The sequence below is a fragment of the Denticeps clupeoides genome, unplaced genomic scaffold (assembly GCF_900700375.1).
Source record: "Denticeps clupeoides unplaced genomic scaffold, fDenClu1.1, whole genome shotgun sequence".
NCBI lineage: Eukaryota > Metazoa > Chordata > Actinopteri > Clupeiformes > Denticipitidae > Denticeps > Denticeps clupeoides.
Window position 1 is genome coordinate 90,106 of NW_021629691.1, and position 14,325 is coordinate 104,430.

The window sequence follows — 14,325 nt, forward strand, 5'->3', positions numbered from 1 at the left end:
GGGAGCCACAGTGCCCCTGTCTATAATTTGAACTTGAAGTTGAGATTTATCGTAATTTCGGCGATAAATCTCGTTACCGTTAGACGGTACATAGTGAAACGAAATAACGTTTCTCCGGAACCTGGTGCTACATGTAACATTTGAATGATTAGACAAAGTTATGTACTGACATAAAGTGCACAAACTGGGCTACATAAGGTTCAAACAGGGGACACGGGCAGTGCAGGAGTAACATTAACAAAAAACACGTACACAACGAGATAGACAAGCGCTAAACAGGTAAAATGAATAAGAAATAAATGTGTGAAGTAAAATAGTGCAAATATTACTGCGCAAAATGGAACACTGCATTAGTATATTATATTACAGATAGATAATCAAACAATATAACAGAGGTAGTGTATGTGTGTGTGAGGTCTGTCCGAAAAATGCTGATATTTACTTATAATCACATAAAAGAATTATTGCTGCGGACGGACAGATAGACAGACAGTTTCTTTATTGGCTTCTAACACATTTATTTGCGAGTGAAAGAGGAGTGAAGAGGGGAAAAAAACAGTACAATTGTGTTTCATTCATTCTTATGGACAAGAGCAAAGCAAGCAAGCAGAGTTTGAGACACTGCAGTTTCTGTTCATTCATTCGGTTCGTCCCAAAACGGACCCGCATCCTACCGGCGGCGCTAAAAGGATTTGCTCCCTGGACAGATTTAGTCTCTCTCTCTACATCGTCTCCACAGCCATTCTCTTTTCTGTGTCCATTCATTTGCATTTTCATGCATTCTTTTAGGTCTTTGAATGCTAGACTGGTGTCTTCAGCTCGATGATGAAATAAATGAGATGAAAGAGGGGGGTCGTCTCTTGCTCTTCCTCTACCCCTATGTCAAAGTATCAGATGGAGTTGGCCTGAGGTTCTCTGGGGAAATGAAGCCCTGCTTCTGCTGTCCAGCTCCTGACTCTGGCAGGGGTCCGGCGTGTTGAGCCTCAGGAACGATCTGACGTAGGAGCTTGAGCACTCGAGGGCTATGAAAGGTTCCCTGCTCAAATATTTATACACCCGCTCAGCGTTAACCACATTAAATCAGCATCAAATATTTGTCCTCTGTCTATAGTTACAGACTTACATATCACGATTATGCTGGAGACAGATGAGGAATGGCACGGCCAGTAACATGCGCACACACACACACAGACACACACACACTGTGGCATCAGGACCAGAAGCATGCCTCACCCAGTGCCGAGACATGAGTAAACAACACACAGAGCCCGGTCCAAACCCCGTCCTGCGTGGAGCTGCATACATTAACAGGGGGACAGAAATAGAGCCGGATCACCGCACTGTCAACCGTAATCCCACCCACACACAAACACACAGTCTCTATCTCTCTATCTCCATCCCTCACTTCTTCTCTAGTCCACTCTGCCACCATTCCGTCCCAGTGGCTGGCTGAGGTCCCCTGAGGGCCAGGGGGGCCCTCGACATTTTTTTTTTGCCGTTATAAAATGGCAACTTTATCATCAATATATGCATTATATTGTCAAGATATCATTTTGTGGAGCATCTCTCATTCATTTCTAAAGGCCAGTGCTAAAAACTACTGAACGCACAGCGTGTGATGTACGCTTTGGTGTGTTATTTTCATACATAATACATAAAGTGATGACAGCATTATTGTGAAATGAGCTGTAACAGTAAGAAGATCATATTAGCACCATAAGGCTGATGTCAGAGAGTCGAAGATAGAGCATAGAGATAAAAAATGAAACCATGCATTTAAATGAGAGAGTGTGTGGCTTGGCCGTGTGTGTGTTATATACGTGTGTGTGTGTGTGTGTGTGTGTGTGTGTGTGTGTGTGAGCATGGGGCCTAGACAGGAGTGATTTACCCTCGTCTGTCTGGGGGTGCTTCATTTTACCCTGTAATCCCGTGTTTAAAAATGGCAGGTAAAGTGTGTGTTTGTGTGTGTATTTATACGATAATGAGCTGAGAGCTCCGTTTGGCAATAAATAAAATAAATCTCAATCTGAAACGTCCTTGGCAGGATTAAAAAGAAAGATGTGTAGAGGTCTCTTGAGAATATATAGAGAATGGTGTTAAGATTCAGGATTTACAATAAATTGTAAATGATGTTAGGTTCAGGATTTACAATAAATTCCCTATGGAATTATGAACACAAATGTGTATATGTGTGTGTGCGTTATGGGTTATAATTATCAGGCAGTGTAAGGCACACGTCATATCCAATGGGCTGAAAGTGTGTGTGTGTGTGTGTGTGTGTGTGTGTGTGTTTGTTCTGTCTGCCACCCAGTTACATAAACAGATAAGGCACCCAGAGCATATTAGACCTGCACCATCTTTTTTCTCTCCATCCTTCCTCCTGCACTCCCACCTTCTACCTTCTGCCCCTTTTCTGGCTCACGTTCTCCTGCTCAGATGTTGAGTGCCACGTGTACCCTGCCGCCTGCAGCTCTGTGGTTAAAGCTGAGCGCACACACACACACACACACACACACACACACACACACACACTAATCTCTCTTGCTCACACATACCCTTAGTGCCTTTCCTACTCCATCTTTCTGTCTCTCACCCTCCCACGCACACACACACACACACACACACACACGTGGACGTCCATCTTTCCGTGGCTGTGTTCCACTGTGGTGCATTCCTGTGTATGATCCTCGTTTCGGTACATCTCTTCCCTCATATGTGCAAAAGCTGCCAGTTAAAAACCCCAAAAATTAGTCGGGATCATCACATGTCAAACAGGGGAACACATAAATACACGATCTAACTTTTATTTTTTTATTAGCTCAGGGTCTCTGTGCCAAGCAAAGACACACACACACACACACACACACACACACACACACACACACACCTTTCAATACAACAACACACACAAGTCACAAACTTTTTTGGGGGGTGGGTTATGGCATTGCAGAGTCCCGTTCAGTCCTAAATCTATTTTTAATCAGGCTTCAGTGGGCTAGAAATGATGGAAGGAGAGACATTGTGAAAATAGAAAGGAGGAGAGGAGCACCGCTCCGCCGAGGTTACAACACACACATGCAGTATGGCACGCCGAGAGAGGGGGGGGGGGCAAACAAAAGGATCATTTATTGCTCTCAGAAGAGGGGGGGGGGCGCCCGGTGGGTCTTTACACAAGCATGTCTCCTGTGCCAGAGCCACCCTGGCCTCCTCTCAACATTCACAGCCAGTGTGTTACATTCCCTACCGCGCATTCGCACACGAACACGCCTTTTCTGAGGTGGCTGTTTGCTCCGACGGGCACTGTTTGGAGGCGGCATCCCAAACACATGCAACGCACCCAATCCATACTATGGTACTTCCTAGTCCCGCACAACGCACTTAACAGGCAAGATCATCTGTGTAAACAACAGTGCTCAATACGCTACGGCTCCAGACGACCTTTAAAGACTCGACATGTCTCCAAAGGACCAAAATAAGTCAGGCTAATGCTAAGCAGACAAAAGGCCAGGCGCAGCGCAATCAGATCTTTATGTGATTTTGGAGCTGGAAAAAAAAAAGACCTGGCAACCCCAGGCGCCAGCTGGGTACAAACACCAGAATGCGTGGGCACAGCGTAACATTAAACTGCATTACCTTTAAGGGCATTCTCCATTTCATCTGTGTTATTTATGCAAAGCAGGGATAAACTGTGCATGGAGAGAGAGAACCTTTAAATTTGTCCCGTTTATACGGTGAGAACATAGCTGCCGTTATTATCCTTACATTACACTATTATAATATAAGCATGCGTGGAAGGACAGATTTGGTTCCGGCATCAAGATGGTGACTCTGGTTGAATACTCACCTGTACCATCCTTACTGCTGCTCTGGTGCGTCCTCAGCTCCTCCGATTTATAAAAGTCGATGCTGGCATAAGTGTTGAGGCTTGAGATGGTGTTGACCCCACCACTCACGGCTCCTCCCACTATTCCCCCACCCATCATGGACGAGAAGAGGCGAGAAGATGCGGACTGGATAGGCGGAGCTGCATCACTAGCTGAATGGTGGCCTTCTTTGCTGACCAAGTCCAAGTCAATGTAATTAAGCCCTTGCTCTACTGATGAAGCCTGGACAGTGGGTAGAGATGGTGGCCCAGGGCTACTATACTGCAAGGGAAGGTCGGACGAGGCAGAAGCTCCATTTGCCCAGTGGAGGCCATCAAAGCCAAGGCGACGAGACATGGCTTGGGAATACTCTGCGACTCCGCCCGATGTGGAAGAGCCGGACAACGATGTTGCGGATGAGCAGGACGCCAAGAAGGTTTCAGAGCAGTGGCGTCTGCGTCCTTGTACATCTGCCCGGATAACTTTAGCACCATAATCAGGGTTGGGGCTAGTTTTGCCCAAAGGAAAGTCCATAGGCAGACCCAAACTCAGGCCAGACACTGAAGACTCTGGCCTGTCAGGTGAAGTCCCTTTAGGAGAGGCAGAGCTGGTGGTAAGAGTGGGAGTGGTCAAGCTGAACGCCATCTCTGTATAGTCCCCACAAGCTGTCGGGGAGTCTGGGGCTTGAGAAAACATCTTTCTGCCCTTTGTCTGCCTCAACTCTGCCCTTTCCTCTGCCTTGGCAGACCGTGGTTGGCACTCATCTCGAGCTTGTGGGGCTACAGCTGGAGCAGGAGTTGGAGGGGTGAAGGACGGGAAACCCATAGAGTTAAGAGAAACCGGGGACGGGGACGGAGAGGGACAAAGTTCCATGTTGACGTACTCCGATGTAGCTAAAGTGAGTATCGGTGCTACAGAAGTGGCAGGCAAAAACCCAGCCAGACAGGACACAGGACGGTTCTGGGGCCGGTTGGTGGACGAGAAGGTTGTGGTTCCTTGTCTCAGTCTCCTCCCTCCTCCAATTCCATTCATGCTTTTCTCACCCTTAAACTCTATGCTAACATACTCCCCAGGACTTTTGGGTTCGGGTGGCAGTGGATTCTCCCTAACACGAGGCAAAGTGTTTGCTTTGGAGATGTCTAAAAAGAGACTAACAGGCCGGCTTCTTTGGCTCGACCCGCCTTGCTGCTTCAGTCCTGGCCCTCGCACTTGTTGCCCCTCTTTAGCTCGATCTGCCGCTCCTCCTATACTTCCCCGGGAGACCTTTTCATCACATTCCCCTAAACTCTCGCTGCTGGCAGAGCTTGATGAATACGAGGAGGACGAAAGTGAGAGCTGCCGGCTAGATGGAGAACCAACCTGCCGCTCCTGACGTTTGCTGCTTGCTACACCCCTGAGTCCTGCTCCCACCACAGTTTTACCTCCACTATTGCCACCACCCAATTTCTTCCCCCTCCCCGGACCGTCATCAAAGGGAGCGGTCGGGTTGTGCTTGTAGGACCTGGGCAGTGAGTAGTAGGAGTACACCATCTTGGGCGCGGCTTGTTGTTGATGATGGTGAGGGTGGCTGTGATCTGTTAGCAGAGGTGGGGTACTGTTAGCAGAGCGGGTGCTAATGGGAGACATGTTCATGTAATCACTGCCTGTCCGGCTATCAGCGCTGCTGCTGCCCACCCATGCCGAGGGGAGGCAACGTTGATCTGGAGAGCAGCTACTGTTGGGTGACATCATCATGTATCCATCAGTGGTGGAAGATTGGCAAATAGTCTGGGGAGGTGACACGCTGTTATTTGGTGTCATGGCCATGTAGTCGTCACCAGCAGCTGTGTTCGAGGAAACTGGCTTGGTGCCATCGGAATCTGACACAGCTACCGCAAAAGAATGGGAGAGTGACACAGGAGAAGCTGTCACCCCAGGCAACATGGACATGTAGCCATTGTCTACTGCACTAGCACCTCCAACGGAGATGCCTGGTGCGCCAGACACTCCCTTATCACCTTTGAACTCAGCAGCCACATCCAAATATGCAGTGCTGCCTGGGCCTGTCGTGACATGAGAGGTGAAGGACTCACGGCTGGTGCTTCGTGACATCACTGCGTAGTCATCCTCCTCCACCTCGTCCTCCCCTACTCTATTATTTCCTCCGCGCCTTCGGTTCGGGACCAGGCGCTCCAAGGACATGGGAGGCAAAGAAGCCCTCTTGCTCAAGATCCTTCGCTCAGCTTCACACTCGCGGCTTGAAGAACGTCGCAGCACCCGCCGTCCCTGGGGTTGGGCGTACTGTGAAGCCACAGACTTGGATGTCCCTCTCTTCTGGCCCATGAGAATGTAGTTCGCAGCCTCATCACTTGGGAAATGTTCTCCACCGAGGCTTCCCACAGAACCCTGTGGAAGGCTGGAAGTGAGAACCGAGTGCTCCCCTGGGCTGGAGCCGTACTCATCTGAGGACGCATAGTCACTAAGGGAGCCTGAGATGGACGCATGCAATGAGGGTAAATGACTGTACAGATTATTGGAGGAAGAACTGCTATTAGCAGCACTGGAAATGCTCGGTATCATTGTTCCAAACGCCAACCCGTGACCAGTAAGAGCCGATGGGCTCGACGTCTGGGAAGCAGCGGCAGGCGTGGAGCTAGACCTCATCAGGCTGTGGGTATTTTTGACAGGAGTTGGGGCACGGACAGACGTGGATCTCAGGATGGGGGTTGAAGAGCATGAACCATTAGTAGCAGGGCTGGTGCTCTGGACAGATGCTGCTCCTGAAGGAGTTACGGCAGGGCAATTGCCCCCACCTCCCCCTCCATCCTCCAGCTTCCCTCCATCACTGGGAGTCCGTGACCTGGGGAAGCTGTGACGGGGTGTGGGTGAGGCGTTAGTACTTCCTGTGCTAGCTGCCGCACCCCCTCCAGGGGTCTCAGTGCGTGGCCGCCGTGTTAGTCCAACCTGACTGGGAGGAGGATTGGGGTGGTGACGGCGTGACGGAACACTAATGGGGTTGGAAGCAGTGCCACCTCCACCAGCTCCTGCACCCGACTGGGATTTGCTGCGCTGCCTAAACTCCTCACTGAGGGCCTTCATGGCCTCCAAAAGGGTTTCATGCATGTTCTGGGCCACCACAGAGTCCTCTACTTGCATCCAGAACTCACCTGGGCCAGTCACAGCAGAACGCCCAACCTACAAAAGAAATGCCATAGTAATGAAAATGTCATAAAAAGACAGATTAATCAATAACATTATCCAGAGTCTTTCACCAATGCACAGGGCGTCTGTGAAAATAAAATGTGCTCAAGCGCCTCCACCAACCCACCTCTACAAAGAAGAAGTTCTCTGAATGACCACATCGGCGAACATTCATGAGCTGCAGGACCACACCAGCAGCATCGGAGTTCAGTTTGACAAAGTTCACCGTCTTCTCGGTCAAACAGAGGCGGTAGATGCCCACAAGGTTTTTTGCCTGGCCCAGTCCCTTGGGCCAAACCTTCACCTGCCAGACCTCCTTAAATGCAGGACCAGGAGAGGGGACGCCATAATCTCCATTGCCACATTCACCAAAGGGGATCTTGCCTAAAAGAGAAGAAGAGGTGATATGTGAAATATGCTAGAATTTTGCTGTCCATGCTGTCCTTTGAAGTGAAAGTGAAGGGATTGTCACATGATACACAGCAACACAGCACACGGTGCACACAGTGAAAATTGTCCTCTGCATTTATCCCATCACCCTGGGCAGTGGGCAGCCATGACAGGCGCCCGGGGAGCAGTGTGTGGAGACGGTGTTTTGCTCAGTGGCACCTTGGCGGATCGAGATTCAAACCGGCAACCTTCTGATTACAGGGCCGCTTCCTTAACCGCTAGGCCACCACTGCCCCTCGACGAGAAACACCATGGCGTGTTGCCACCTACTTACCCACAGGCTTAATTTCGGTGACATAAGACAACATAATGAACTTGCACAATTCCCCAATAAACAGGCCTTAATAAACAAGGGTCCAGATGGGCACCACAACAACAACAAAAGACCTTCCCTAACCTTTCATTAACCCCACCACCCTACCCTGCAGCTCTCTTCATGAAACGGCCAAGCCTCAGCAATGGTGTCCCTTATCTTGCTGACCAACATGTTGACCGTCATGCTTCAGACATGGTGGGGGTTAAAGTGAGCATTTTCCAAGTTGTCGAGGACGAATTCGGTGTTACGTAAGATACACTGATAATCTACCCAACAGGGTAAAAACAACAAACCGAACAAGCAGCCTTTGCACTTTTTTCGTTCTCTCCTCCCACCTCTAACACAGAGACTGGGTGACCCCGGCTGAGTGTGTCCGTCACCTGCGCCTGCATGGAAAAGTGCTGAGGGCTTTCGCAGGCCCCTTTCATCAGACGTCACAGTGAAAATGCAACGCTTCATAGGGGGACGGGACAGAAAAATGTAATGGCCTTGCATATTTTATCTGCGTGCTCTGCTTAGATTGTCTCGATAAGTTCCCCTAAAATACAATATGGACTTACAGATAACAAGGGGAACACAGTCCAGACCTTAAACCGGCCACTGATACTGGCTGCATGTGCCTTGCTGAAGGGGTCTCAAAGACACGTCCTGCAACCACCTTAGCGGGGTTGCGACAATGCCTTGCCTTGTTGCGAGGCTGGCATGTGGGTCAGGAGGAGCCCCCAAGCAGCTGCTTTAATAAATCAGATTGACGTTGTGGAGCGAGCTGGACAAGCTGACAGTTCATGTTCTCTCCCTTTCAAAAGCAGACACGCGCACTGCCGTGATGACAAGGCATCTTTGTGACTCCTCTCCTACAAAACCCCGCCGTGACATGCCCTTACCTGTAACCGTACACCTGAATTAAAACTCGACCTCGTCCACAACCCGTCCTTGTCCGTATATGCTTGGTTTTTTTTTTTTGCTTTTTTTAATCTGCTGCACATATGCTTGGGTGGAAAAAACAATCATTACCACATGTGCTTCTCGCGGTCCAGCTCGTTCTCCCGAATAACGCATCCGGAGCGCTTCAGCTGCGGTCTTCCAATGGGAAACCATTATTTGAACGTTCCCGTTGCTCCGTCTCTCTTGTTTTTCCAAATGGGATGAATTCTGAAGCCAAGGGACCAGTGGGGTTTTCGTAGTTTTTTTTCTTCCCTCCTTTGGTGTGTGTGTGTGTGTTGCGTGACTATGCCAAGAGTTTGTAGACCTGACAGGGAAGACAGTGTCTTTGTTTTTGTGTTGAAGAGGGAGAAACCCTGGGTATTACGCGACGAGTCAATAGCAGACATTAGGTGTGAAGTGGTCTACTGCTTGTATGGGTGGGGGGCCGTTTTAGCATAAGCATGTGATGGCGCCGCTGTGCAGATCATCGAACATCTCAGATTGTCGGACAGTCTTGATTAGACCAAACGGGAACTGGAGCGAGAGACATGTTTCTCTTTACTTATTTAAGCTACCGTGTCCCAGAAACTGTTCCGACTACCTTCACCGCGATGGCATCCTCAGGACTCCAGGATGCCTTAAGCCGCTTTTCCATGCGCATTCTGTGGGTTTCGGAATTATGCAGCACGTCCTTTTTTACGGCCTCGATTCGCGAAAGCTGCAATCAGTCCTCAACCCCATCCCTGACTGGCTAATGAACAGTTCTAACATCTGGCCAAATATGTGTTCTAGTGTTCTTTGTGAGGTGAGCGGGGACTACTGTTTCGCAGCGGTGCCGTTTTCAATGACATGGGTGTTCTCCGACTACAAATGGCTTTTTTTCTTTCTTTCTTTCTTTCTTTCTTTCTTGTCCTTTCTTCTTGGCTCTTTTTGATGCCTTCTGCCACAATGGAACACATCAATAAACCCTGGCTGCTCTGCCATGCTACCGAATTCAAAAGAAATACTAGTTCTGACAGAAAGTGAAGGGATTGTGAAGGCACAGAGAGACAGAGGGAGAAATGAAGAACCAAGGAACCAAGACCTTTATAACGGAAAGGAGTACATGAAACAAGGGGCCCAGGAAGACAGGGGTTTTGTAATAGCCGTTTATTTTTAGGCAACAGGGGACGTGGAGTATGCGCTTCGTTCATAAATGCCGGTCTTGCCTTGAAACGCTCGATTTCCAGTCTTCCTGTAAATTACAGATCACTCGGTTTATTTGGAGCACCCGGTCCCTTTCCAAAAAGGCCGCTGAGGTTGTAAACACACCACTTCACTGTCACCGGCCCTCTGAGACGCTCCCTTTGATCCCAGGACCCGGAGTTCTCCTGGGCCGACCGCAAATAGAGCACGGTGGCCAGATCATGAAGAAAAGAGAACGCTAAATTTCCAGATTTTTCGCCCACTGCAGGATGATGCTAACCCCGCGTTGGCTGGGATCTAAATGTGTGTGTGGGACTGACTTTTATTAGCACACACACACACACACATTTATTTACAGTCTTACTGACAAATGTGATGTGCTGAGTGCTGCTCACCGTCTGTTGAAAATCTGTCGGCGTGTCTGTTGTGCCTTATGTAACGACTGCCGCTCCAGTGTTTCATACACAAACACTAACAGGAATCCTCTGTCTCTCTCACAGACAGTCACACCTAAAGGTCACTCGTGACACATCAAATGGGGACTGTGGGAAATCCTTCCACTGGGCCAGCTCTTCCAAAAATCGGAAAGTCGAGGGGTCAGAGATGGACAGTAACGTTATGGACACTACGTTATGCAAAATCTGTCGTTCCATTTCACTTATGAGTTATAACGTGGTGACATAACTGCTGATCTTATAATGCACAATCTGCGCAGCTCCGTCCTGGTGGGATTCTGCTATTTTGTAAAAGAATTCGGGGTTTATTTTCCAAAAAGAGTGAATTTTAAACATGGCGGTGTGCGCGTTTCACCCCTACATATAATATCAGCCACGTTAACAGTAATGTAGTTATATCTGATCATAAACATGGACTGAGCAACAAAAAAGGGTTTTGAGACGACACTACAATACAGCGAGCATTTCTTCCTCAAAGTTGGTGCTGTAACTAAACTTTTCATCTAATGCGTTTCATCTGATGGGAACGATTCTTTTACGTTACTTTACTTTTTGTACTTAAGTACATTTGCGCTTTTACTGAAGTGGAATTTTAAAGGGAGGACTTTTACTTCTACTGGAGTAAATTTTTACCTTGTGTATCTCTACTTTACGTGAATGGCTTGTGTGTTACTGTGTTACTGATCGTATGTTATCACGGCAATTAAAAAAAAAAGGTCATGTATGGACAACTTTCTGTTTTATTTCACCATGTTTTACTGTTGGGTCCAAATGAATTAATCTAAGCATTTAATGTTTTAACTTAATGTTTTTCAGTTTAAGAACAGGCCTTGTTACTTTGCCCATACAATACTGCTTGCTGATTATATATATTCTGTGGCACGTCCCCATTAGAAGTGCCCTCAGGGAAAAAAGTACTGTAACATTTCAGGAATGACCTCCTGCTTTTGTTTCTGTACTGATGCTCGGATGCTTCCAGTCATGCGGCGTTTGGCGCCATCAGATTTCGGCTACAGTCATAATGCCCACATGTGATTAACATGTGCTCCTAAAGACATTTCATGACTGACCCGGCACCCAACAACAAAAGTCCATCCTCTTAGTCACTAATACTTAACTGCCGCTTGACACACAAAGAGCCATTTTCAGGCGAGAGGAGGAAGAGCAGGTCTCGTCCCCGTCACTCTGGTATTTCTTCAACGGCCTCTTATCTCCCCCTCTGGCAGAAAGACCGTGACCGGCCTGAAACGCACGCACGCGGAAAAAAAATAAAGTAAAAATGTAAAAATGCCACCGCCCGAGCCCTCATCTGCTGGATAATTATCAACGAGCCTGACCTGCTAAGTCCCACCGACACGCTGATCACCGCTCAGCTGACCGCCCCACCCAACAACTCACCCATTAAAAGTGAAGCAAAGTAGCAAAGTAGGTCACACACACACCATATAGATATATATATATATATATATATATATATATATTGTGTGTGTGTGTGTTGTGTGTGTGTGTGTGTGTGTGTGTGTGTGTGTGTGTGTGTATATACATATATGTGGTGTGTGTGTGTGTGTATGTATATACATATATATGGTGTGTGTGTGTATGTATATATATATACACATATGGGGTGCGGGGACGGCGGTGCTCAGGGTGTCGAAAATGGGACACGGAGGTCAAGGGGTGTCAAATGAAATGCCAGTGTGGCGAGTATTTCAGCGCGGCGTTTTTAGGGCTTAGTGAGGCTCCGGTGTCCACCTCCGAGAGTGTCGGCCTTAATCTACGTCATAAATCACCCTTGAGCAGTGTGTTCTTGATACTGTGTACGTTTCTTGTATACACAGGCGTGATGAAGTGGGGCTGAGTCATTGTGCTGGGCTGCAACATTTTTCTTTTCTGCACACACACACACACACACACGGTGTTTCAATGCTAAGAAAAACGTCCGTGTGTAAATAAAACCCGAGATCCGCCAGGTTGCCAAGTGTCCCTGTCCGTCTAGTGACGGCCCCTCCCCTTTCCCGCCTCCGACAAGGTCTGCTTCATGCATGTGTTTTTTGTTATCAAGGACACACACAGGCCCGACTTCTCCCTCCCTTCCACCAAAACGCTCGGCGCGGTCCCGAAAAACGCTGCTTTGTTGGCCGAGGGCAGCTACACACACACGTCTGCGCTCTTTTTTTGGTTTGTTTGTTTGTTGGTTTGATTACGGAGAGTTCCCTTTCTTAGCGACGGAGGCTCGCTGAGCGTTGACACGATGCCAAGCCCGATGTATGGCGGCGTTGAACCCGCTGGCCTCGGTGCCTCATTTCCCGTCTCCGTTCACAGCCTCCGTCCCGCCCCGGCAAACAGGGCCGCCCAGCCCAGTAGCCCACCGCCGTAAAAACAGACGCCACACTACCCCCCCCCCAACCGCCATGTGATCCAGGGACGCGGCACTGCTCTGGAATATTGCTTTTCACCGGGAAAGGCCTGCGGAATTCCAGGAGGAGTTCAAGAGTCGGGCCTTTTGGTTAAATATATATGGCGAGGGATAAAGCGGAAAAACGCGGCTGCCGTGTACGGTGGTTGCATTATATGCCACGTATGGTAATGTCTGCCTTCCGGTTACGCCGAAAGTTGAACCCGGTGACCCCCGTGGCCATCTCGGTAGATGGATACACTTTGTTTAATGAGCCGTGTTATTGGCCGTCTCCCCTGCCCCCCGCACAATTTAACCCGAGACCGGAAACTTCGCCCGGAGCGGGCGGGACGAGCAACGTCTCGCTCGGTTGGCAGGCGGGTTGCGGCTTCTGCCCCTCTCGTGCCGCACACAGCGGGCAGCGTCAAGAGCGGGGAGGCCGGCTGCGGAGCCGTAACTCAGCCGGGCACGCGGCCTTGCCGGATGGCGCAATCGGCCCCATTACCAGCGCTGCTCTTCATTGGCGTCGGTCCTGTGTAAATCCTGGCCAAAAGAAAATGGCCGTCGCTCGCCCGCGAGCGCCACGCCCGACCTCAGCCACCCGGCATCACTTTCAAGTAAACCGATCCCAGGTTCCCGGGGAAAAGAACGCTTCCAGGCGGAAGGATCCCGGCAAATCCCCACCGCCCGGGAGTCTGAAATAAACTCGGCACCCTCTATCCCCCCCACCCCACGCGAGACGGTAATTACGGTATAATTAGGGAGATGAGCGCCGCTTACGGAGCTTTAACCTTTAAGCGTGGCGCGCCGGGAGCCGCTGTGCGGCGGCGCTTAACACTTAGACACGCGCCGGGAGGCTGTGACGGACCCGTCCCTGTTCAGACTTTCCGTAAATCTTTTCCCGCTACTTCACTACGTGGAGCTGTTTTAAAATTCCGCAGTTTGCCGCAGCTGTTCGCAAATGCTTCAGCGGCCTCGTGACAGACGGACCGCGCGTACGGCCCTCCCACTACGTAGAGGTCATCTGCTAATTCGCTTAATAAGCAGAGTTGTTCTCGCGCTAATGGACAATCTCATTAGCACATTAGGTCCTCGGCCAGCAGACTGCGGAATGCTTCCGTTCATTAATCGGATATTTCAGAAGGCACTGCGGGACGGTGAAATACGGCTGAAAGGTTGTACCAGTTAAAACGTGCATTCGAATACGTGACGATAATGATGTACTACGTTCCTGTAGTCCGGTAGTCGGCGAATAAACTGATGTGCGAGGCTTTTCAGCCGCTGAATGAGACACTTCGTCCCCAGTCAGCGTGCAGTATTCCAAAAAGCTTAAAACATTTCTGAGGTCTGGGCCTCGGTTGACCTCAGCGTAATTACGGCCGGGCCGACTTGGCAACGGGGTGTCGTGCACCTCACCCAATCACAAAATCTCACACTGTGCAGTCGTCTGGTCATGTCTACCGCGGCCTACGGAGTCGATTTCACCGAAACTCGCTCCCCTGGTCAGTCTGAAACCCGCTCTCCAAAATAAAATAATAAAATGAAGTGACTTGTCAT

The 14,325-nt window shown here is 49.4% G+C and overlaps 1 protein-coding gene across 4 annotated transcripts in view; it reads right to left on the reverse strand.

Annotated features, from left to right (window-relative positions):
- The window catches only part of LOC114771712 (insulin receptor substrate 1-B-like), a 30,780-nt gene that overhangs the window by 12,706 nt on the left and 3,749 nt on the right, over positions 1-14,325 (reverse strand). For 2 of the 4 annotated variants that reach the window (XM_028965028.1, XM_028965029.1), the window contains 3 exons: positions 7,171-7,427; positions 3,845-7,037; positions 213-2,724 (listed from right to left, as the gene is read on the reverse strand). In XM_028965028.1, the coding sequence (XP_028820861.1) occupies positions 2,570-2,724; positions 3,845-7,037; positions 7,171-7,427 (3,605 nt within the window). In that variant the 3' untranslated portion in view covers positions 213-2,569. Of the gene's footprint in view, positions 1-212; positions 2,725-3,844; positions 7,038-7,170; positions 7,428-14,325 lie in introns of those variants that run through there. The other 2 variants (XR_003743868.1, XM_028965030.1) reach the window with 2 other exon arrangements.